The sequence below is a fragment of the Loxodonta africana genome, chromosome X, assembly GCF_030014295.1.
Source record: "Loxodonta africana isolate mLoxAfr1 chromosome X, mLoxAfr1.hap2, whole genome shotgun sequence".
Classification (NCBI taxonomy): domain Eukaryota; kingdom Metazoa; phylum Chordata; class Mammalia; order Proboscidea; family Elephantidae; genus Loxodonta; species Loxodonta africana.
The window spans coordinates 23,327,762-23,353,610 of record NC_087369.1 but is presented as its reverse complement, the minus strand read 5'-3'; the positions used below and the strand labels follow the sequence as shown (position 1 = coordinate 23,353,610).

The 25,849-nt window shown below is 41.6% G+C and overlaps 1 protein-coding gene across 2 annotated transcripts in view; it reads left to right on the top strand.

Moving 5' to 3' along the window:
* Positions 1 to 535: 535 nt before the first annotated feature.
* SMPX (small muscle protein X-linked) overlaps positions 536 to 25,849 on the top strand; it is a 60,819-nt gene continuing 35,505 nt past the window's right edge. Inside the window, exons 1-4 of one of the 2 annotated variants that reach the window (XM_003416018.3) lie at positions 536 to 738; positions 4,673 to 4,729; positions 16,688 to 16,774; positions 23,079 to 23,227. In XM_003416018.3, coding sequence (XP_003416066.1) covers positions 4,691 to 4,729; positions 16,688 to 16,774; positions 23,079 to 23,213 — 261 coding nt within the window. In that variant the 5' untranslated portion in view covers positions 536 to 738; positions 4,673 to 4,690 and the 3' untranslated portion in view covers positions 23,214 to 23,227. The remainder of the gene's footprint in view (positions 739 to 4,672; positions 4,730 to 16,687; positions 16,775 to 23,078; positions 23,228 to 25,849) is intronic. The other variant, XM_064277682.1, reaches the window with a different exon arrangement.

Genomic DNA, 25,849 nt, shown 5'->3' with positions numbered 1-25,849 from the left:
GGGGCCTAGAACCATCGGAGTCTGTCGATAGTCCACCATTTTTGACCTATAAAAAGGGCAATGTCATAGAGTTCAACAAAATGTTATAATTATCATCATCTGGTGACCATTTATTGACTGCTGCTTGTTAAATAACTTTAACAGCTACCTAGTACCCAGACGAGGGTTCCAACCCTGCCTGCTGTCCAGACCCTTGCTGACAAGCATTATGCCGTGCTGCCTCCCCCCAGTTCTTATTGAACACTCTCATCTTTTGGCCTCCAGGTAATACATCTAAAGATAGAAACTTTCCTACTTTTCGAACTTCACTATGCCCCATCAGAATATGTGAGAAAATGCAGCCCACATCTTCTAGAGCATTAGGAGGGCAGTGAGATACCGTAGCCACCTCCCGGCTGACATTTGAGCCCTGCTTTCAGCACGGTCAAGCCTTTCGGAGGCCGCGAGCGTATGGCTTGTATCAAACTATATTTAGGAAGAACAACTGTGAGCTATGACAGGAATTCTCTTTAACACTTAGCCTTAAACTGAGCTCCCCTCCAGCCCCGAGCCGGGAGCGGCTCTCAATACCCGGTGAGGCACAGAGCACTTGAGCTATTTCAGCCACATGAAAAGCATCGGAATTGAGATCACAGCTCAGAGGACACCGGGCATCCCTTCCACCCTCCAAGAAGGCTTGTATTCTTGCACCTGGCTGCTTGGGGCTTTCCTTAGGCAGTAAACAAATAAATAAAGCAGGTAAGCAGAGGGACCCAGTTGCAGCAACTGGGCTTTCTAAAGGAAATTTCCTTGATAACTAACTTGAAGTGACTGCTTAAAACTTTGTAGGCTTGTAAGCAGTGGGTGTACCTTCCTGGTAAATTTACTGTTCATTGGTGGTGTTGCTGCTTCTGTTTTATGAATTGTGGGGAGTGGGGAGGGATGATGAAAGAATATTGAGCTGAAATTAGTTTTCATTGACAGTGACAGTAACAGAATTTCCACCCTCCAGATATGGTAACTGTGACCATGAAACTGCACTGGCCAGGGTGATGGTTGGTCAGGTGCAGACTGATTTGGGCTGTAATCCTATGAAGGATCAGGAGAATTTGGGGCAGAGAAAAGCTATAAGGCTAGTTCTGTGGTTTACCTAAATGTAAATTATTGCCAGAGTTGTTACATAGTACAAGTTGAAAATGCTTTCCCTAAGCACCAGGCTTGGTCTCAGTGATAAAGTCCTGTCGATGTTTCAGACATATATAGAATAATACTCTAGAACCATTTTGTGGAAAGCTCCATTTTGTTCCCAGTTTTCCCTGTACCCCGCAGGGCACAGGGCAGTACTCACTGTCTCTCTCTCCTTGGGCACCGGGCTAGGAAGCATGGCAACACTCAGAGTATCTCTTCCCTCTCGTATATTTAAGGCAGAGTGAATAAGGAGTTAGTCAGTTCAGACAGCTGAACATCTTTCTACACCCTTCTCTGGAATTATTTTTAGCTGCAGGACAGAAGATGATTTCCTTTGAGATTTAGCTTTACCCATTTACTTGACCTTTAACAAACAAACAAACACAAAGCCCTTTATCTCCAAATATTGATTTATTTACTTCTGAATCCCTTATTAGATTAGTGACATTAATGTTGACCAAGTTTTAGTAAGTGCAAGAGTCTGATTTAGAAGTCAGATATTAGGTGCTGCCCAATTACAAAGAAAAAATAGCGGGGGTGTATGGTACATGACTTAGCATATAGATCATTAAAGGTCCCCACTGACTTGCAGAACTGCCAAGAAAACTCAGCCGCGCTAAGCTGGCAAGCATTTCCATTATGGTATGGGCTTTGTAAAAAAGTTAATACGTGCCTTGTCAAACTTTTTGTGTTTCCAAATTTTGGCAAGAACCAGAGGACTCAGTAATAAAGTCCTTTAGAGAGTCCCTCTTTGGATGGAAGCGCGGGCTATCGTGTCTGAGGCGCATTTGCTTTATTGGTCCTGAGACCAAGCCTGCTGCTGAAGAAGGAAGGTGCATCCCACACTCTCCATCCCTGACGGGGGTGAGTGGAGGGCTAGGGAAACAGGCAGGAAACACTGTCTATTTTTATTCATCAGTGTGGTTTGCCCTGATTTCTCTGCGAATAATGAGGACAGCAGGAACTGCTGCTGAACTGATTTACACCAATGTTATCTAGCCTGTTGGTGAGCAGTGAGAGTTGGGATCTGACCAACTTTCTATAAATGTCTGTATCCCAGATGAACATGTATGTTACGAAGGAATTTGTATGCAAATGAGAAACTATAAAGGAGACGAGGCCCAAGGTCTATCCATCCGTTAGGCTCCGAGGTACACAAAAAACCAGGCAGACCAGCAGTTAGTGCACTCAGTTCAATAAAAAAACAAAATCACTTTTTTTTTTTTGAGCTAAATGCAATATAAGCAACATAGTCATTCATGGCTTGATTTTTTTGTTTCAATCTGCTACTGTAATAAAAAAAAAATAACATACAGTAAATCCCTAATTCCAGTGTTTCAAATCTATGTACAATAACTTTAAGAAAGTTCCCAAGTGATTTAGTTACACTTTAGTTACATGCACAGAGAATACTAGATGAGGAGACCTTTAAAGTCCTGTGAGAATTATTGTTTTGTGTGACTTTTAATAGCTTTTAAGGAATAGAACCATTACAGATTAAACCGCCAAGCTTTTCATTTTGGAATTGAACTATGTGTCCTAGATACAAAAATTAAAAAGGCTTCATTGACTCTTTCACACTACAGGAAGGACATCAATCTATCCAAAATGTGCCATAAAGCAGAACTTACTCCTGATGGTTCGATTGTTGTTGCTCTTCAATTTTTTAATCATGTTAAAAATAAATCTACCTAGACCTTTATACATGGAGGCTTTGTCTATATATTACTATTACTAAAACATTCAGGTGAAAAGAATTTAAATCCTGCTGTTTTCATGTCTGTGGTTCTAAGTAACTATATACTTGGATACACTAATTATAGAGGTTTCAAAAAAATGATACAATTGTTTAACTTCATATAGTAAAGCCAAAGAATTTGAAGATCTCAAGACTCAGGGTTATCACAGAGTTCTCAGATCTTTTATCCCTACAGGGCTTGAGGGGAGTCACTGTGACCATCCATCCTTATCCTGTACTTAAAGCTGCAGATAAGTACAATACCTAGAAGTCACTAAACCAAACAAAAACCAAACCCAGTGCCTTCGAGTAGATTCTGACTCGTAGCGACCCTATAGGACAGAGTAGAACTGCCCCATAGAGTTTCCAAGGAGCGCCTGGTGGATTCAAACTGCCGACCCTTTGGTTAGCAGCTGTAGCACTTAACCACTATGCCACCACGGTTTCTAGCTATGGGCAATAGCGATGAAAGAATAAATATTTGTGTTGTGCTTCATAGCTCACAAGGCATTTTCAGGAATATTGTCGTTTTGTTTGTTACCACAACCTGTCAAGCAGGTGAAGTTTAAGGAAGAGGAAATGGGCCTAGAAATGTTGAGTGGCATTGCCCAGGTTATACAGGACTTGTGACAAATGCCAATCCTTCTCACTCTGTAAGTCTGCCACTGTGACTAGTGTTAGAGCTTGAGACTCATTTTTGAGTTGCATCTACCCCAGAGTCACCTGTTCATTTACTCCCTAGTTAACACGTACTCTCTCACCAACCAGTTGAGAGAACTCAGCCAACCTATTTGACAGCTTGGGTTTAAAAAACAGCATGTTTTAACACATTGCATGTTTAACTGTTCGATTGATCCTGTCAACATTTAATAGACCAAGCTATAAAAACATGTATCTGTGGGATAACAGGCCAGAGCTGGGCTGTTTCCTGCTACCTGAGGTGCAGTAAACTGCAGCCTGTACCCCTGCACGCGCACTAGTCGCTGTGCTCTAGTCTCCCAGATTGAAAGAAACGGAAAGGCCTTTGGGAAAGAAGTGCTTTCAGACCTTGGGAATCTGACATTGTCACGCAAGTCTTGTTTGCCTTCTGAGACACTTTTGTTAAAAGAAGACAGGTGATGCTTGCCATCTGCCTGTGTTTACTGAGCCTGCGAACCGTGTGAGGGCCTCTCTGAGGGCGCGTAGGATATACAGAGGTGAGATGTGGCCATACCCTCAGAGCATCCCTTAGGTTCACTGGGCAGAAGGGACACACACGCACATGGAGTAGAGAGCGAAGCAGGAGTAAGACAGTGGCACAGGCCAGTGCTCTTCAGATGTTCAAAGAAGAGGAGGTGCTCCCAGTGGACTTCCTAGCAGCCCAGGCAATAACCAACTCAGATCAAAAGCTCAGTTTCAGGCAGAGAGCTTTGAGGCCTGACCAATGGTGTTTTATTTCCCACAACTTCTTTGCAGCTCTCACAGAGGGTCAGAGGGGCAAAGAGGGAGACGATAGCGCCTTTCAAGTTTCTGATTGCCTATCATTAGCATCAGGGGCAAGGCATCTCAGCATTTCTTCTCCTGAATGATTTATCTGGGGGCTCTAGTGTTCCCTCTCCCTGAGGCATTAGGAAGGAGAGTCTCTATGTAACTTTGGAAACTGAGACTGAAAGAATATATGGCCAGTGAAAGGCGTGACGGCCCAGTGGACATGAGTTAAAATCTCATTTATCAAGACCGAGAATCTGAACGCTGCCACCTCTAACAGTTTCTTCCTTGTTTTTTTAGGGATAAGACTGCGTAAAGATGTCGAAACAGCCAGTTTCCAATGTCAGAGCCATCCAGGTAAGTAGGCACATTTGCGTTTTAACATCAGCTCTGTGACTTCTAGCCTGTTGGCTTAATAAATCATAATTTTTGAGATTGTTCTCCCCTAACTGATGGTTAACTTCAAGAAGAAAAGTAAGTTGTTTATAAGAGTTGTAAGGTACAACTGAGAAAGGAGAAGCTGTTTTTGTTGAATTGTTCTGAATTTTAAGACAAGCAGAGTTTATGAATGAGAATTAAACGATCTATGAAAATGTAGTGTGTATGTTTTCTGATGTTTTCCTTGATGTGTATGTTTTTGATGAAATCATTGATAGAGAGTTAAAATTAAATTTCTGTTTTTATGTCCAGTTGAGTTTCTTGACCCATCTATTTAAAATACACCTTTCTTTAAATAACATCCTTTTGTAGTCAAGTGTTCTTCCCAAGCCTTGACGATTCATCTTTTAAAGCCCATGTGCTATTATTTTTCTTCAAGCCCTCCCAGCAAACAAATTCTTTGGTTGTTTAAGCTGACTTAAGTATTACACAAAAAGGGGAATTTTGAACACAAATACAATTATGAAAATAACTGTCAGTATTTGTTTTGACTCAGTTAATACTTAATGTGTTATTTCTCTTCAGGGCTCCCTGTTTGACTCTGAAGAGGCTTCCCCTTTGGGACTCTTTGGGCACAAATGTTTGATTGTAAAATTCCATCTTTCCTTTCCATCAACATGGAGCCCATCTTTGCTTTCTCCAAAGGAACTTTTAAGCTTTTTTTTTTCCCCTGGACTCTTCTGAATACTACAGGACACGCGGCAGTTGCTGAATATTGTAGATCTGATGCTCCATCATGGCGCAAACACGTTCACCAGTGGTGGACTGGGTTTTGGAGAGGCGGGTATGCAGATGGGTAGTGAGTGCGTCATTGAGGGTTTTAGAAATTCTAGCATACCCCAGTGGTGGAGGTGGGTAGAGGGACAGCTCTTTCCCTGTCGTGACTAAAAAAAAGCCTATTGCCGTTGAATCAATTCTGACTCAGTAATCCTATAGGATAGAGTAGACCTGCCCCATAGAGTTTCCAAGGAGCACCTGGTGAATTCAAACTGCCAAACTTTTGGCTAGCAGCCGTAGCTCTTAACCACTACGCCATCAGGTGCATATCCTTAAATTGATGGGGTTCCTATGTGGCAAGATGTGTAACAACCTCCAGAAACCTATCACTGAACTACCTACCAGGGAAGGACCTCTGTATTTTGCAAATATTTGAGTCCCATTGTCATGCTTAGCCCTCTGGTGTCCGCCCAGTGAGTCTCTGACATTCCCTTCTTGGTAGTGGAATTTATCTTGTGTCCCTGGCCTGTGGGCATTCTTGAGCCTTTGAACCTTCTTTTTACCCAGTGTCCATAGCAGTTAGCAGCATGAGCTCTGAAGCTAGATTGCTAGAGTTTGAATCCCTCATTCACCTTGTACTGGTTTTTGGATCATGAAAAAATTATTTTACCCCTCTGTGCCTCCATTTCCACATCTGTAAAATGGGGATAATAATAGTACCCCCCCCGGGGCTACACATCCGAGATGCTTAAAGCTACGCAGTAAAAAAAAAAAAAAAAAAAAAATTAATAAGCACTCATTAATTGTAAATCACTGTAATAATTATTATTCAGGAATGCTTTATGTTAAAGTTATGACAAATAATACCATCTCATCACTGCATTTGAAGCTCCTGAAGTGCTAAACATAAAATTTCCTTTTTATTTTGCAGGACACAAACACATAGTCTCCTCCCAGGTTGCCTTTGCTTCTCTCTTCCTGTTAGTAAGCTGAAAGTGTGTGGATTTTTTTCCTTTAGTACTCCCTGGCCTCCCTCAAATCTGCTCTGAAAATTCACCAGTACTTTGTTTACTAAGTTTGACCTTGACATATTTTTATATTTGCAGTCTTTAAAAAGCTGCTACTGACTATTCTCAATAGCTGTTGTTACACTGCATTAAAAAAAATCCATCCATTCTACCAACAAAGGCAATTTGGTGGCTCCTTCTGGATGTGGTATTGCCTCCTTCAATATATTTTAAATAACGCAAAAAGCCCAATTTAATGCATCTTCAAATGAAATATTATTTCTTGTGGCTAAATAGGATCTGCACTATCTGATCTTTTTCTGTCATCTTCGTATTAGCCTGAAGTAGAGTACATTAAATAACATATGAAAAAGGTTATACTGTACAAAATGGGTTATAGTAGAAGCATCATCTAGGTTGCGGTCTTGTCGGGAACAAATAGAAACCCCAGCTGATAAGGGAGCACCCCACTGTGTAAATAGCACTTAAAGGTCCTAAATGTTCTACTCGACACACTTTAATCACCACTTCTTCCTATTAGGATCTTATTTATCTCCAATCCAGTTTAACTGTCACTTCCTGGGTGCATAGCCTGTGCCAGGCACTGTGTTACGTGCTGAGTATACCAAGATGAACTGATACCTGATCTCTGAGTTTGAGGAGCTCATGGTATCCAGAGCTTACTAGCTCTGTGACTTGGGTCAAGTTATTTAGCCTCTTTGTGCCTCAGTTTCCTCATTTCTATGGGGAGATAATAACAGTACCTATCTCATAGGGTTTCTGTGAGGATTAAATGAATTTATGCACGTAAGTGCTTAGGACAGCACCAGGCACATCATCATTGCTTAATAAATACTATCTGTCATCATCCTCATCCTCCTCATCGTCTGGTTCAATGGTTCCCAAAGCGTGTCCCTTAGCGTACTAATTTTATGGGATATTAATTAAAGGGTTCTATGATTAAGTGTTTGAGAAACACTGAGTTAAGCAAAGTTGAGCAGGCTCTTTATCACAGAATTTCTCAGAGTCAGAACTTGCTGATGGCATCATGTATTTCCAAGAGGGTAGTGACGTATGCAGTGTTTTCTAAACATATGGGATCTTTTCAAGGAGTATCTTGCAGGATAGTGTTTTGGAGCACAAACTTTTAGAAACAATGACTTAGATCTCTCTTTTGTCTGGATGGAGCAAACTTAAGCCACTTTCAACCATACTTCTAACAGCCGGGCATTTCAGAGGTTGAATTACTACACCTATGTGCTTCAGACAACATGGAGCCAAACAGTTACAAATCTCTGCTCTGCCACTTACTCTGTGACCTAAGTTACCTGGATGGGGATGATCATACTACTTAATAAGGTTGTTATAATGAATAAACAAAATAATGTATGGCAAGTGCCTGGTTTATAGTACACAAAATCATTAAGAGGTGGCTCTTCTAAATATCCAACTCATGTATGAAATGGCCTTGTGTTCTCTCCAACTGGTTCCATCTCCTCTGAGTACCAGAATAAGAGGGAGGTCAGAACTCGACCCACCCTTAGAGGAAATGGGCTGTTGGCTTTCACATCCACAGTGAAGAAAAGATAACATTTGAATTGTAAGGGATTCTATCTAAGTCTACACTTCTTTGCAGTTGTATTAATTAAATCTCAGTTAGGGGCATAAAAACATCCTGAAGGAATCAGTTGATTCTTCCCGAGCCTGGAGAGGGCCTTTGTCTCCTGAGCAGTTGATAAATTTCTATACCAAAGGTTGCACAAAAGCAGCTATAGACAGTAGGTAAATGAATGAATGTTCCAATGAAACTCCATTTAGAAAAGCAGGTGATGAACAGGATTTGGCCCTAGTTTGATGACCCTGGTTCTGTACTCTCTGGGACAGTTGTTAAGTCTCACTCACTGCTGATGGGAACAGAGTTGCAGCCAAGGAAACATCACCATACTAGGTGTACTAGGCCTGATCCCTCTAGATGAAAGAATTTGACATGACAGGTGGTGGGAAAAGCTAGAGCTGCCTGGACACCTAATCCTATCAGCAATCTGCTTGGTGACGTTCTCTGATGAGACCAAGTGACACCAGCCACCAGCAGCACCTGCTTGTCCTTCCCCTTCCTCCTGAAGACACCTCCTTTGGGAACCACTAAAGGCCTACCCAGAGCCTCAAACCACCCAGAGCCAATGTTCTCTGATCTTTTCTTTCCACCTTTGATCCAAGTAAGGTGATCAATTATTTGTCCTCTCCCATGAGATCTGAGAGCTTCATGGTTTAACAGAAAAGAATCCTGTGCCCTAGTCTTCACTCTGCTATGTGACTTCACCCTTCTGGTCCTTGTGATCCGCAAAGGGAGGGTGTTGGATAAACGACCTCTAAGCCTCTACCCAGCTACTAATAGTCTAGAACATCTTGAGAATAACTTCTTGAGGCTTATTATTAGGATGATAATAATAGCTGTAGTTAATTCAGAGTTTACTATGTACTTGGCATAGTGCAATGAGATTTCCACAGATTATAATGGAAGGTCTGGAGAAGTGAAATGACATCCAGGGTTACACAGCTTATAAGTAGGAGAGTCAGGACTCAAACCCAGTTGTTCAGTCTGATCCCAAAGCCCATGTTCTGAACCACTCCGCAATGCTGTCTAGTCTCATTACCACCCCCACCCTTGGCACAGAGAGTAAGGGTGGAAGGGCGGTGCAGACCATCCAATGGGTAATAATAAGTATTAAGGCAAAAAGCCCATCTGCTGGGTGTTACTTGAGGGACAATTATTCTCTGGATACTGGGTGCCTCCCTTTTAAAGAAGTCAATCAACATTTAGAAACAGTGTCAGTATTTCAATGAAGAAGCGAATAGCCTACATGATTGTTGTTGGTGTTGTTGGTTGCCATCGAGTGGATTCCATCACAGCGACCCCAGGTGTGCAGTGTAGAACTACTCCATAAGGTTTTGAAGGCTGTGACCTTTCAGGAGCAGAGCATCAGGCCTCTCTCCTGAGGTGCATAGGGGTGGGTTCAAACTGCCAAGCTTTCGGCTAGTGGTCAAACGCTTCACCTTAAATTCCTTTTAAAAGTTTTTGGCCTGGAGTAAAAAGAACAAAGTAAAATGACTCAGTGACAGACACGGCCTTGAAATACAAACACCCGTGTCCACTGAACTGCTAGCTCTCTGCTTAATTGGTGTAATCAAGCTGCTGGCGAAACTAAATCTAGCTCCTTTATTATACATTTTCAGAGAGTGATTACATGAGCCCTACACCGTTAGTGAGTGTGTGTGGCTTCTTACGACGAGAAGTTTTCCGTTGCTGCCCAATACAAGTGCGGAACAGACGGTTTTGATGCCCCACTTTCTAGTACTTTTTTCCCTCCTCACCTTTTATGATTGCTATTCTACCCTGTACTGCCCAGGGCATAAATGCTCCATGGAAGAAGGCAGCCTGATAAAAATATTTACAGACAGGCATTATGAACTCCAAGTCTTTCATGCCTAGGATTTCTAGTTTAGAAAAGACTCCAGGTAAATGACAATCCTTGGTACAAAGGACTAGACCATTGGGACCCGTGGTTGGTCAGTTAATCAAATACAGTGATTAAAGCTAAGAATTATAAAAATGATACATGCGTTCCATTGATATTTTATTTAAATTTAAAACATAAAAAAATGAACCTTTATTTGCCGTTTGTTTGAATGTACAGCCAAGGCCTTTCTTTGATCAGGAATCTCTTTCTTTCTTACACAAACCACTGACTTCCAACTTGTGTTTCTTTAAAGTGTAGCAAGAACTTAAAGCCACTTATAAAGAAATTGAGAGCAGGAGCTTTCTGGGACAGGGACTAAATTGTTCCTAATTGTTGCCTCATCCATACCTACTTTGATAACGATTTTCTAATGCAGTCTGCCCAAAGCATTCAGCATAATTTTTATAGAAAAACTCTTTTTGTACCCACAATTCAGCTGTTTATGGAACGTTTCATTAAATTACATAATTAGAAAAACAGTTCAACTGGCATAAGCAGGCTTTAGAATGAACATAACCAACTCTTCATTAGCATAGAGTTCAGCAAGCTGAGGCAGATTTGAGTGAAGAGGTTCAGGGAATCCCCTACCAGCCTTAAGTATTCAAAGGGCTGCAGGCCATCAGTGAGCATCTGTCCCTTGTCTTGGGGGCTGGGCTGGGGAATATCAGAGAAAAGAGCTTCTACTAGACTCAGTTTCTTCACGTGTAAAATGAAGGGATTGAATTGAGTATTCCCACTTTCCTTATCAGTACCAGGATTCTATGCAAATAGGAATTATTAGCACTGGACTGCCAGGCTTCAGTGAGGGAGCTATTTTAGGGCCCTGAAGTTACACTCCATGGGTGACTCTATTTATACTTTATAAAATCACTGCAGGCCTGCATATTTATTGGAATTTTCCAAGACGATAGTCGAAATGAATGATAAGAATCCCAGTCCCACCTCTTACCTAGTTAACCAGCTAGGTCTGCAGTTTAACCTCTGATCTGTAAAACCAGAATGATGATAACATCAGCCTTACCTACATCAGTGCGCTAGCAAATGAAACAAAGTATGTGAAGGTATTTCAAACTATAAAGCATCTCTGATTAACTGTTACAAATAATTATACTGTGACTGAAAACCAACAGAAAACATAAATGCTACTGGTCAGGAACTCTACTGTTTAAACATTTGCTCAGTAGCTAGTAGACTTTTTAATACATTTTCTCATTTGAGTGCCATGCCGACTTTTGTGTGGCTTATTCTTTTTCCTGATGTGGTACTAACAATAGTTCATCTCTCCAGCCTGTGGCAGGGAGATCTGATCCAACTTGAAGGGAGCAATCTGACTCTCCAGCGGGCCCAGCACTACCTGCAGCTAACGATCTCTGCGGCTCTGACCAGGATTCCTTATTTGTAACATGAGGCAAACAGCCACATGTGGGTGAAAAGATGTCATTTTTTGATGCTGACATTCACAAGCACTTCAGAAATATAACCTGCCCCCAACCAATTGAGCATGTTATTTTAATAGCTGTACAATACATTCTTGAAGTCTGCTTTCCCCTGGATGACGAGACTAAAGTTGAGTCATTCAGGAAATTACTGAAGAGAACAAAAAGTGTTTAGAACAGAGGAAAAAAGAACCTTTCAGTATGAGACATTATGGGTAAAGAACAGTAGCTGAGTGGGAGTTTCTCACAATTGTACTGAGTGGGGAAGTTTTGTATGTTTTGTATGTTCTGAATCCGCTCCATATTTCAAGAGTCCCTAAAGACAAAACATCTAGAGGTGGTGCATGATTGTGTGTGGGTTTTCAATAGGTTTGGGCTATGTTTTAGTTGGTAGGGGGTATATATGTGTGTGTGTCTGTCTTATTTTAGGCTAATATATCAAACAATAATCACATTTTCTAATCACCTATTGAGAAAACTCCCCTCTTTCTGAACATCTTCTGTGAAGATGCTATACATCTCAAAATGTCATACCCTGCCACGTTCAGAGGATGAGGACTGTGAGAATAGGAAAGAGCAAAAAAAAAAAAAAAAAAAAAAAAAAACACTGCAAAAATGCAACACTATAGACTTTTCTCTGCCTGTGGCATAGGGGAGGCTGTCAGTTCTGGCAGGAGCTGCTGGGGACCTTTGAAAACTAAAGATAGAATCAGTGGGGGATCATCCCAAACAAATAGACAAAGAGAGGAAACTCCAAAAGCCTTGGCACTATTCACAAAACTCACAGTAGGGTAGAAAAGGAGAGACAGAGGGAGGCTAAAAAGGGAGGGGGAAGTAAGAGAACAATGCTATGGAAAGCAAAGTTGGATAGGAATTGTCAGTACCCAGCAGCTGGCAGCTATCAGAATCCAATCCACTGGGGAAAGAAGATGTCATTCCATTGTAAACCATACAGGAGTGGCTGTGGAGGGAATATTGTTTCCAGAATCCTCTGGGCTCAAAGCCTGGAGCCAAGAAGAACAATACAAATAATTAAGGGAGTAGTGGAATTAACTTACAGGGAATTCTTTCTACTTTTTGTCACCTGGTGAGATCAAGTGTGGTATTAATTTCACATCAGATAGGTCTTCTAGCAGGGAACTGTATCCTGTTCTGACAAAAGATAATCTAGTAGATTTTTTCCATTCCCAACTTCGAGGATGTAACAAATTATGTATAGCTTGGGAAAGTGATGGATGCACCAGGTCTACTGTGTCGGGGGCGTATTTAAAAATATCTAAAATGAATAAACATCATGGAAGGAAAAGAAATACAAGGGATTGCATTACAAAAGGAAAAAAAGAAAAGCCTGCTTCCTTTGCATTTATACAGAATCTATATAGAGAAGAAAGTCCAACCTCATTATCAACTTTAGTTCATTAGACTTTTTTGTGTGTTTGTTCATTCCTTCCTAAAAAGTTAATTCATTATTCCAAACCAATTTTGAGTAGCAAATACCATACCCAGTTTGCAGATGGAAAAACCAAATCATTGAGTAGGTATTTTATTTGCATTCAAGCGCAGAGTAAGTCAGTGAAAGAGTCAAGACCATGACACAATTCTCTCGCTAATAAAATAAAGACAAAGAGCTACAGGTCTACATGTTTCCATCGGATTCCAGCTAGAAGGAATTTTTTTTGTGACTATAGTCTATAATTTGTCATTCAAATGTCACTGCCCTACAATTAATGAAACCTCTCTAATTGTCTTATTATTAGTGTGCGTGGGTCACCGTTTACAAAGCACTCTTCTTACTCTCCCTTATCGATGTACATTAATGATTGAATAGTCAACATGTTTTTAGGTTGCTTTGGTTCTTGTCAATATTTGCTGTCAAAATCCCATTTAGGTTCCTGATTTCTTTGAGCGATGCCTTAAGAAAGAAAAATGTCTTCATGTAAGAAAGTCAATGAGTTAATGGCTCATTTTTCAATGTGGCTTTTATTCTGGCATTACCCATTTTGTGTGCCCCCTTCTGAAGGCCGTTCTCAAAGTGTAAGTCTGCCATTTTAGAGCTGGTTTAGAGAATCTTAGAGTTGGTTAGAGCTCATTTTGGTCAAGAGACAAGAGCTTCTTTAGAGCCTGGTTTGGTAGAGTGAAAAGGTCTGTCCCTAAAGTCGGGCACCTTTGATTGGGAATCCTGGCTTTTCCTTGTACTGTTTGTGTGACTCTGAGCAAATTAACCTCTTTGGGGCTCAGTTTCTTAATTGGTAAAGTAAAGATGATACTACCAACCTCAGAAGTTTGTTGTGATGATAGAGTTCTTGTGATGACTTAGGTTGAACTTGTAGTTTTTTGGTTTTGTGTTTTTGGTGAATAAGGTAGTTTGTGGTGGATAGGGGGTTAGCTACTGCCCCACACGCTCACCACCAGGTTAAGATGAAAGCTAGTCTCAGACCAGCTTGATAAAAATATTTACAGACAGGTAGTATGGACTCTAAGTCTTTCCTGTCTAGGATTTGGAAAAGATTCCAGGTAAATGGTAATCCTTTACATGTTCCTTTACTGAAAACTACAACCTATTATAGAGCATGCACACTTAATTAAATGGGTTAGCTTAGCAATCAAGTCTTTCAGAAACAGTATGTTAACTTGAATTCACTATTAGGAAGATGTCCCCTGGAGATGCTTTATAAATGGGTTGGGGGTAGTTGTGATCTAACTAAACTTTTAATTGATTAACCTTCTCCCGGATAATCTCTATGTAGACTCCCCCTGCCACTTGCCTCCAAACTGTGGTGGTAGAAATAGCCTACTGGTCCGATACAGAACAACTTCTGTGCATCTTCCTTACATTGTTTTGAGCTTTTGATTTCAGGACCCTAACAATATTTTATTAAATCTAAGAAACTACCAATAGTAAAACACCATATTTCTATGCCCTGCCAAGAAAGAAAACTAATGTGCCAATTAAAACTGTAAGACTCCATGGGTTGTAAGACATTCTGATTTCAGAAATATTAAAAGAGGTGCATCTTGGAATTTATGAAATATGGTGCCATATTTGCCACCATATAAGATTTGTTTTTCCCATTGTCTTATGTCCCCTCCTTCTCCCACTCTAAATCACCTGATATTTCCACCACACAGAGGGATAACATAAAAGGCTCAGCCTTAGGTTTTCCAAAATGCTTCCCCCTAAAATTGTACTGCACTTGTGTTCTAGCATATATAGTACAGGCTGATCAAAAATGCTTCTTGGCTAGTTGGTCCCAGGAATGGCTCTATGGTGACGTATCTCTCTTGTTCTCTTCCTTGAACGTTTTGGATCTGTTTTCTTCCTGTGCGATCAGCGTTATTTTAGTAGGGAGGGGAGTTTTAAAGCCCTTAGGTTAGAAAAGTTACTTCCTGTTCTTGATGGGACCAGAACATAGACCCGCCATGTTGCATGAACATGCGTGAATGTGCATGAACATGGACACTGGATATTTCCTGTGTTGTAGGTTAAACATTCCCTTGGCAAAAGAGCTCGTACCAGGCAGTTCCTAATAATTTCTTTTGGTGTGATACTGTAATCATCCAATCTGTGACATAAGGCAGCAAAATATTTTGCTCCCTTTGCTCAGGCATCATTTCCATGCATAACATCAAAGTGAAATTTTAGCTTTTCAAGCCCACATAGACAATTACTCATAAGGCAACGCTTTATTTTAAGAGGACAAAAATTGTGTTCTACTTTAAAAAAAAAGTTTGTAATGCTTGTTTTATGTGAGTGATACTACTGGTTGAAGAAGTTTTTGGTCTGCATTAAATATTTTTGCTTTTTGATTTCAAACCAAACATGGACAAAATTTACATATTCTCTTCCCCAGGTTCAAATTACTATGTCAGTACATTATTTTTTTATAGAAGCCCTGGTGGTGCAACAGTTAAGTGCTCAGCTGCTAATTGAAAGGTTGGCATTTGGAACCCACCGGCCACTCCAAGGGAGAAAAGACCTGGCAATCTGCTCCCATAAAGATTATAGCCTAAGAAACCCTATGGGGCAGCTCTACTCTGTCACAAGGGGTCGCTGTGAGTTGGAATCAACTTGAGTCCACCTAACAACAACGTTTCTCATGTAATTTAAAGGTTAGAGTATTTCGTGTTTACTAGAGGGTATTTTATGTTTACCACTGATGGAGATTAGTATGTTATCTTAATGACAAGAATTGTGATACACAGGGCACTTGACTTCTCTATCACTCTCCTTACTGATTCATACAGTAGTGGGCTGAGGAGAAGGTAGAAGAGTGACAATTACAGAGACCTAAGAAGAGTGACAATTACAGAGACCTAAGGCTAATTTTTTTTTTTTTAAGGCTAAGGGGCCCTGGTGGTGCAGTGGCACTCGGCTGCTAACCAAAATGTCTGTCGATGGTTGGAACCCACCAGCCACTCCACAGGAGAAAGATGTGGCAGTGTGCTTCTATAAAGATTACAGCTTTGGAAACCCTATGGGTCAGTTCTACTCTGTCCTATAGGGTTGCTATGAGTCGGCAATGGGTTTGGTTTGCTGCAAGACATTATGGAAAGGAGGAGGAGGAGGGTTAGGAGGTGTGAATGCCCCCCTTGCCTCTTGGCAAATCTGAAGGAGCCTGAAGGAGAGCTTAGGTGCAGATGGCATGCTGTACATGCTCTTTCCTGCTTTCCTAAGCATTGTGTGTTCCCCATCCTAGAGGAGGAAAGTCCTCAGCACCACAGGAGGGCAACAGCTAGAACAAACTGTCTTCGAATTCTTCCATTCAGTACCGTTGAGTCAATTCTTGACACCCATAGCGACCCTATAGGGCAGAGTAGAACCGCCCCATAGGGTTTCCAATATAGAAGCAGACTACCACATCTTTCTCCCTTGGAGCAGCTGGTGTGTCTGAACCACCCGCCTTTCAGTTAGCAGCTCAGCGCTTAACCACTGCACCACTAGGGCTCCTTGTTCCATTCAATAAGGGATTCTAAAACTACCATGCAGATCTAAGGATAGGCACCAGAAAAATGTAATAAATGGAAGCCAGATTTTCCTTTGCATATTTTTGTACTGTCATTATAGCAATTTTCCTCTGGTAAAAAGCTTTGATGATGTAATTTTCAAATGCATTTTTCCTCGCAAATGGTTACCGTCTCAGAGTGTCATCACAACTTCTTTCTTTTCTTGAGCTAAATCTTCCCTGTTTTCTCTTTTAGGCAAATATCAATATCCCAATGGGAGCTTTTCGGCCAGGAGCTGGGCAACCCCCCCGAAAAAAAGAATTTACTCCTGAAACGGAGGAGGTGAGGACAAGTTAGCTAGCAGAGCTCAGCACTGCTTTCCCCTCTCAAATGCTCACTAGAATGGGGCTGAGGCATGGCCAGGGCCGGCTTTCACAGACAAGAGAGGGAGCAAGGAACCATAATACAGTATACACATTTCTTTGGTCACCTTACTCAGTCAGCTATGAAACACACTGCCCCTCTTTCCCGTCAGCCAAATTTCCATTCCTGGCACAGGTCCTTGAAGATACTGAGTTAACATCTAGTTTGTTGACTGGGTGCATGTGTCTGTGTAGGGGGAGGGGAGCAGAGTCTCTCGCATGTCTTGGTCCATCAGTAGTCACCAGATTGACCAAGTTCTCCCCCCAGAGATTGGTATCTTACTGAGCAGGATGTGTTTAGTACAGTTTCTGATGAGGGATGAACCCAGGTGGGAGTGCAGGGAGTAAGTCTGTTAAATGACTTATGGGTTCAAACAAAAAAGCTCCATCTCTGGATAGGCATTTCTGTATTTCCCCCTTTCTAAGTCTTTACTGCTCCCCCAAATTCAAGTACCTGGTCTGCTAAAGTGGAGCTCAAAATTGCTAAAATTATTAACAAATGTAACAAATAGAGAAGAGTTCCCTCCCCAGATGTTTACACATCTTCCCCAATTGTGACTTTTTTGATGAAATCAGAAATATCTGATTCTGGAAAACAAAATAAAACTACAACAACAACAAAAGATTTTAAAGTATTTCATTAGCATAAGACAAGGGAAATGGAATTAAATAATACCATGTGGCGTAACATGCTGTACTTTATTTTTTTTAAAGGTATTTTCACTTTTGCCAGTGGCAATTTTGTTTTTTGTCCCAAAAGAATACCCATCACCATTTTGAAGTTTTCTAATAAAATTTCGCTGCCCTGCATCTAAACTTTTCCTCCAGCAACTATTCCTGACGTGGTCCTATAGAAAGATAATTTTTGAAAGGAGGAGATGGAGTATTTGAGTGATATTGCCAACTTGCGGAATTTCAGCCACTAAGTCACCTTTGATGAATAAAAATGTTGAGCATACCAGTTGAAAAGACCTGGCCCTACTCTGCTTTTATGGTGACACAGCCTCAAATTTCAATGCTGCTAACTTTGCCATCAGGTTAAGGCATGATCATGAGCTTTCCCTATGGGACTGTGGTCAAGTATTTCTGAGTATGTGTCTGCAAAGTAAGATCCCCTCCCTTCCTCAGAGGGTGGCTGTGAGGGAGGACTCTGATATAATGGACATAGCCTAGGAGGTATTCAATAAATGCTTGTCCATCAGTTGATCTCATTATCCAGTTTCCTTGAAGGATTCCTGGGCCTATTATTTTGTTTGTTATAAGAAAAAGACATGGGAAGATGGGGGAAGGGGTGGGGAACAGTGGAATTTTCCAGACACCTCCATTTATCTGTACTTAGATTATCTTCCTGTGCTTTCTCTTAAGCTGTGTCTGCCACTATCATGGTGATCAGTTGGAAAGTAGCTTGACCTCCTTTCTCACTAAATGGACTGATCTAACAGTTTTTTGGAGGATCACATCTCATCTTTCCTCTGTGGGAGAGATGGCCCCTTGCTTCTTCTCTGTATATGTGGTATGTTCCTCCACACAAGTGTCCCAGTTAGGGGAAGCACTTTGCTCTCACTCTTGCATTGTCCCCAATCTGATGGTTCCAGTACATCCTAAAAGTTGGTTTAATAGCCAAAAACTGATTTAGCCTGGTTTGTGAATACCTGCTTTATGACCAGCCATGTATACAAATGGCCAACCGTTATTCTTCACTGGATGGAGGGAATGAGGTATCCATAGAAACCCAGAGGTCAGGAGCATTTCTTGACCTGCTACACCTTTCACACAACCAAAATGGGTGTGCATGGGGTGGAAGGGTGGTGTGAGAGGTGGTATTTCCTTACCACAGGACTAAAACTGAACTCTCAGGACTTGTGGAGTCTTAGGGAGGAAGCAGAATCTAATGACCCAGGTTCTGAGCTGGACCTGAGAATAAGTTTTCATGGAAACAACATTGTAAGGCAAGTAGTTAGGCAGCTTTGTCTGGTTACAATGTGGGTTAAGTAGGATTTTGTAGGTTGGCTTGAGGCCCCAACTACCTTTTGTGGGATAGTTTGAATGGGAAATGGAATCTGAATTCAAAATAGCTTATATTGTTGTTGTTAGGTGCCACTGAGTCAGTTCTGACTCATAGTGACCCTCTGTACAACAGAACGAAACACTGCCTGGTCCTTCACCATCCTCTGAATCATTGCTGTGTTTAAGCCCATTGTTGCAGCCACTGTGTCAATCCATCTTGTTGAGGGTTTTCCTCTTTTTTACTGACCCTCTACTTTATGAAGCATGATGTCCTTCTCCAGGGACTGGTCACTCCAGATAACATGTTCAAAGAAATAACATTTTTTGTTATTGTCCAGTTTGCAAGCTTGAAATTACTTTCTTAGATTTACAATCTGTTGCTTAGCCTTCTATTAAGATAATTTCTGTATAAAGTGGAGAGTATAACATACCATGCCTGAACAGAACAGGCCACCTCTATCACAGCCAGTAGGTGCCCCATCTAAACCTGGGAGGTTTTTGATCATGAAACCCTCTCAAGCATGAAAAGGATATATCTCAGCAGGAAGCCAGGACCAGTCTTTGGCTGCCTGACAAAGCCTGTGCTCACTGGCTGTGTTTCCGGCCCACCTATGGTCTCCAGTGAGCCCTTTGCTCTGCTCACAGAGCTGTAATACACCCTCCATCCACTTGGCCTAGCCAGAGTTTGGTGTGTGCCCGACACATAGGCCTTACAGCCAAATATTAATAAGCAGGGCTGGTCTTTTCCATAAGACCAGGCAGCTGGTTGCTTGAAGTAATTTGAGGGGTGTTGACAGGTCCCTACCCTGCCTCTCAAATCTGTCTTTTGGACTAAAATTCTATCATTATTAATCCAGAAAGTATCATGTTGGGATTTTCTGTTAATTATTTCTCTCCCTACCATTAAAAAAAAAAAAAAAAAAAAAAAAAAAAAAAACCATTACAAGGTGTAAACATATCATTTAGTCCGTCACTTCCTATCTGGGTGACCTTGGGCAAGTTTCTTAACCCTTGGACCTCAGTTTCTGCATTTGCAAAATCAGGATAATTAGTAATAATAGTATTTGCCTAATAGGGTTGATATAAGGATTAAATGAATAGTACATGTAACTTAGAACAGCAGGCAGTGTATATGTTTGCTATTATTATTGTCTTCAGCTTTTGAGCAGGAATGAAAAGACCAAACTGTATTGCCCCAGATAGGAGAGTTTAGGGGAAAACTCAATAGGGCAGCTGGTAGTAAAGAGGGAGATGAAACAGCAATACCTGGAAAATGGTCACCATTTCGCCAAATTGGACAAATATTTGGTTACCCTCAAAGAAAACATTTCCCTTCACAATAGCCATTCTGGAACTGGGTTTATATGACATTGTAGTTTATGTGGCTTCTGTCATGCTCTTGTTGTCTAAACCAATGAATTTCTTCCATGTCCCTTTCTCAATTCAAATATCTACTTAAGAAAGACAAAAAGAATGTGCTTAGCCATATGGGGCCATCTGGTACCCTGTTTGGTCATGCCTTTAATTAATTTTACTTCTTATAATAAGGAATTCATAGAAGAAATGGAATCTGATTCCCATTATGTTTTAAAAGATGACAGAAGAGTCAGTTAAGAAAATACACTACCACTCTCCCCCTTCCTGAGTCACTGTCATAATGTCTAATTATTAAATAGATCCACTTATAATTTTCTGTTATATGCAACCTTACTAAAACAAGTGCTAAAAGGCTTACCTTGATTAAAAAAAAAAAACAGTCCATTGAGGTTTTAATAACTTGATAGGAAAGTGGCTAATATTAAATATTATCATTATTAATCTGCGTATGCTCACATAATAAACGTTTGCACCTATGCGTACAACTACATGCATTGGCTTTGTATGTTAACTTTGCCAATAGATCATGTTTTGATGTTAAAGGATAGGGAATGTGTCTTACCCAGGAACTTAGCAAAAGGAATCGGAGACATTTTTCTCCTTCATGCTTCTTTATTAAGCACTACCCACCTAACAACTGTGGGAACATTTGTAAATGAGGAAGCATTTTTCATCTCACTGCTACACACATTTAAAAACAAAAAAAACACCACCACCACTTTCTAGCCTTGTTAAAGATTACTTTCCAAAAGCCTTGCAAAGAACATTTTGGAATACAGAGCCTTCCAACTGGATGCTTAACAGTTTTAGTGATTGCTTCCAAATCTGCATTTATAAATGAATGAATTGTGTGTATGATGAAAGAGCCGATCCTATGGTCCTGTACGTTGACCTGGGGAAACAATATTTTACAACGGGCATGGTCTACATTAAGTTACTTTATCATCTTGTGTGGGTAACACGTTTGCTGTGTCATCAGCTGTGTGCCAGATTCAGAGAAAGGTGACTATACGAAAAACCATTAGCTCTTAACGGAGGAATAGCACTTCAATATTTTATATTTCTGCTCATCCCCTCAAATAAGCAATTTAAAAACATTTCTACAAAGGACGTGTCTACCAGGTAGTTTGCTGGAGTTCGGGGTAGCTTGAACATTTTCTTCCCTTTCCCTTTAGGTTGAGAACAAGACAGGAACTAGCTGGGGACTCAAACACAGCAGAGCTTTAATGCCTAGTTACGAGCGGCTCCCTGGTTCAGCTGGGTGGGGTACAGGCCCTGAACCTGAGGCAAAAATGCTCGTTCTTGTTCCATTCTCCCGGAACCGTATTGGTTCACCCAGTTGTTGGCTAAGCAGATGGAGCTCTGCCAGTCTCTTCTTGCATGGGTGATTGTGTTAGTTTGGTTCCTCCAAGAAGCAGACCCAAAGATGAGATTAGACCAGAAGATATTTATTGGGGAAAATACTTGTGAAAAAAATGGGAGGGAGCCACAGGAGGCTGAGAGAGTTGTTAGACCACCAGTGATGTAGGCTCGAGAAAGGGAAGGAAGTAGAGGAGAAAGGGCAAGCAGGAAGGCTGGGCAGAAACACTTTAGACTGTTGTGCTGTTGTGAGAAAATTCTCAAGGCCCTCAGGGAGTCCTTGCGCCAAAGTTACTCATCAGAGGAGTCCCACGCCTCCCAGGAATGGGCCTGCCTTCCTGTGCCTGCTGCCCTCAGCCATTGGAGGGAGCAGCCGTGGGAAGCATGACCTCACCCCAGAGATGGAGATGGGTGGATTTCGGGATGAAGCAGCTGGGGCTGTCATTCAATTCCCCTCCCTGCAGTAAACTGATCTGAGAGACGTGTTTTCATGGCTGCCACGGTGATCAAATGTTCCTCCACACTTTCCTTCCAGAGCAGCAGAGAATATGCCCCACCCCCTGCCGCCAGCAAATATAAGGAATGGGCTAAAGAACTTTCTTCTGTAGTAATGACTTGGAGTTTTATGAGCCACCCACAGCAACGGATTTTATTATTATATAGTTACTGTACGTGTGTGTGGCGCACGTACACAGAGGCGTAGATTTGTCACTATGGTACATTCTCAGGATTGATTAGGTAAACAACAATCAACAAGGTGAGTTAGACACCACTGTGCCAGGCCTTGGAGGGGCCACAGAAAAGTATAGGATGTGGTCCTGTCCTAAAGCTGCGACATAAAACATAAAACCATTAAATGGGAGGACATTTGAAATACTTCCCAAAGCAGGAGGGGAGCGCACGGGCTCTTCTGTCATGTCCTCTCATGCCCTCCCTCTTGCCCATATTCAAAGACGGATTGCTCATATCAGATTCAGTTTATTTATGCTCCCCAAAGATGTCACTGCAACAAAGGCTTTCAGCCCCTGCACCCCAAACAAAAAGTTTGAAAACTCCTGGACTAAGTCATTCTTAGAACCAGCCCTGCATTCACATTTGACAAATCCGGGCTGTTCAGGCCTACTATGCTCATATAACACCACATTAACTTTGTTCTTGCAAGTTTCTTCTCTTGGGAACACCAATCCTTCTAACTAGTGGTAGTTTTTATGGGTTATCAGATGCTGAACACTACTCTGCTGTTTTCTAAGTTGTGTGGAAGCCCCTTGTTTTCTTCTTCCAACTTTATTCCACATTCCTCTGTAAAACTCAGGAGGTCTCGTTGGAACTCTGAGGCTGTCTCAGCAGCACAAGGGAAGTCACTGTGCCAGAATCACACTTGGATGTGATTCTTGCTTTAATTTCTTCCTGATTCATGTCTGTGACCCAGGGAGACCAAATGTCTTCTTTAATGAGTTGAATTTCTTCTCTTTTGTCTTCAGGGTGCTCCTCCCACCTCGGAAGAGGAGAAGAAGCCAATTCCAGGAGCAAAGAAACTTCCAGGACCTGCCGTCAACCTATCGGAGATCCAGAATATTAAAAGTGAACTGAAATACGTCCCCAAGGCTGAACAGTAGTTGAAAGAAAAAAGGTGAGTGAAAGAAATATTTCCTTTGTTTCAAAAAGACCAACCACTATAAAATGGTTTAAGGAAGCCTTCCACAGAAGGATTCTGGAATTAAGTACCAGTGGCCTTCAATTCCGACAGCACTGGGTGGGTTCACTGGGCCTTCAATTCAGACCAGTATTTCTGGTGCAAAGGTTTTCTGGTACGTAAACCTGAGCCTTGAGCCTCTTTTATTCCATACCAGTCACGGATCCGTTGAAGATGTCTGTCTGCCATCCTCTTTCTGATCACCCTTCTCAGTTGGGAAGGATGTGATCAGGATAGGAAAGATGCTTGGGAAGGGGCCATGAGGAGCACTTGATCTTGGAGCCCAGGGAGCCCTTTCCCATTCTATGCCTCAGTTCCCCCACCCAGATACCAGATACCACACCAAGAGAGATGAGCCATTCTGAGCTGGAGGATCAGAGGAACAAAGAGCTGAGGAGGTGTAGAAGTATAAAGGGGACAGAGCTGCAGGAGTTCAGGCAGGGAAACAGGGAAGACAGGTGTGCAAGGCAGATCAGGGGGACTGGTACCAACTCTAGGTGTAGGTGGGGTAAGGGTAGACTTCTGAGTTGACGTTGGTTGTGCCTGACAAGGCACTACAGGCAGGACATGTGACCTTCTCTTCATTTTTATTGGATCCATTCAGTAACAATTCCCTGGTGCAAGAAGGAGCCCTGGTGGCACAGTGGTTAAAGCACTCAGTTGCTAACCAAAAGGTCGGTGGTTCGAGCCCACCAGCCACTCTATGGGAGAATAATGTCGTTCTGAGGGAGAATAATGTGGCAGTCTACTTCCATAAAGATTTACAGCCTTGAAAACCCTATGGGGCAGTTCTACTGTGTCCTATAAGGTTGCTATGAGTCAGAATCAACTTGACAGCAGTGAGGTGGGTGGGGACAGGTGGCTATGAATCAGAATCCACTCGATGGCAATGGGTTTGGTTTTTGGTTGGTGAGGGTCAGCCCTGCCCTCCATCTGGACTGGACTGGAAATTGTGCCAGCAGGGGTGGTTTGGAATTTAGCCCAAGTCATTGTTTTTTTTCCTAGGAGTCTCTAGGAGCATATCTACTCTTTATTCAAAATTGCTGAGCCCTGCTGCCCCACGCAAAGTCTATTCCATTTCTGAAACAGAACTTTAAGTCTAGAGGAGAGGAACCTATACTGGGAATATAAAACAGGCATTTATCTGGTTGATTGTCCACTCATTCATTCATTCACTTACTTATTCAGCTGTTATTTATTGAGTATCTGCTATGTGCTGGACCCTAGAAACAGTTATTAAGCATTTGTCATGGGCCAAGTACTGTGCAAAGAGCTTTATATCCACTGTTTCTTTTAAACCTCATGACACCCAATTACTGCCTTGCATTCTTAAGGTGAGTCTTAGCGATGTTGTTGTTGTTATTGTGTGCCATTGAGATAATCATAGTGACCCTATAGGACAGAGTAGACCTGCCCCATAGGGTTTCCAAGGCTGTAATCTTTATGGAAGCAGACTGCCACATCTTTCTCCTATGGAGCAGCTCTGGTGGGTTTGAATCACGACCTTTCAGTTAGCAGCTGAGCACTTAACCATTGCACCACCAGGGCTTCTGCCTTAGCAATACTAAGTGAGTTTCCCCATCGTTATACTGCTTCAGCGCCTTCCTCTCACTGCCACAGTACAGATTCATTGCACATTCCTTGTTGGTGTTAAGAGTTTACTCTCCTGACCACGGAGATGGCAGAGGCAAGCACAGCGATGGGGCCCTGCTGTGCCTTCTACTGTAAACATAAGCCAGAACAGAACGTTCTGTGAGACAATCCACCTTGTCCCGGCAATGTTATTTGTGTCACGCTTATGTTGATTTAGTAGTGCATTTGCAAGTTAGTTCTGCCGAAACGATTTCTTTATAGCCTAGAGAAAGAGAGGAGCCCTTCCAAGTTAAAATAAAAGAACAGTATCTAGTGTTTTCAGCATAGTTACATAAAAGAGTAAGAATAAAATGCAGTGGGTTCTATGGCCATAGGATGAATTCCAGGAACTTTGATGGGAACCAAGTGACATGAAAGGGAACTGACCTGAGGTATAACTACTCACACATGTTATTATTTATGACATAAGGGAACAAATTGATGTTTTATCATCATTATCCTCAGTCCTGCTTGTGTTGCCAAGCTGAGATTAATATTCCAATATGCTCGGGATGAAGCTGCAGAACTTCCTCGTGAGAAAGCCCGGAGAAGGGAAATTAACTTTTCGTAATATTTATTATCATCACCCAACCAAGGCTGTTCAGTTAGGCACATGAATTTTTAACGCAAACTTTAAGGAGCTTTGCTTTTATGGAACCCATGTTGACCTAAATTTAACCCCAGTTCCAGTTTCAGAAGAACTTGATTTTGAAGATTCAAAGGAAGGCTGTTTTGAAATTAGCTCAGAGAGGATCTTGCAGTGTTATTCAGCAGTGAACTTGATTCAACAGCCTTGCATCTATGGCTACAGGGAACTAACTTGATAAAATATTAAAAAGGTACCCGTGTATCCAGAAGTTTTTTCTTACTTCATTTTCTCAAACAAGACTTTAATGATTCTTCTCTCCTGAACAAATTCTAATAATG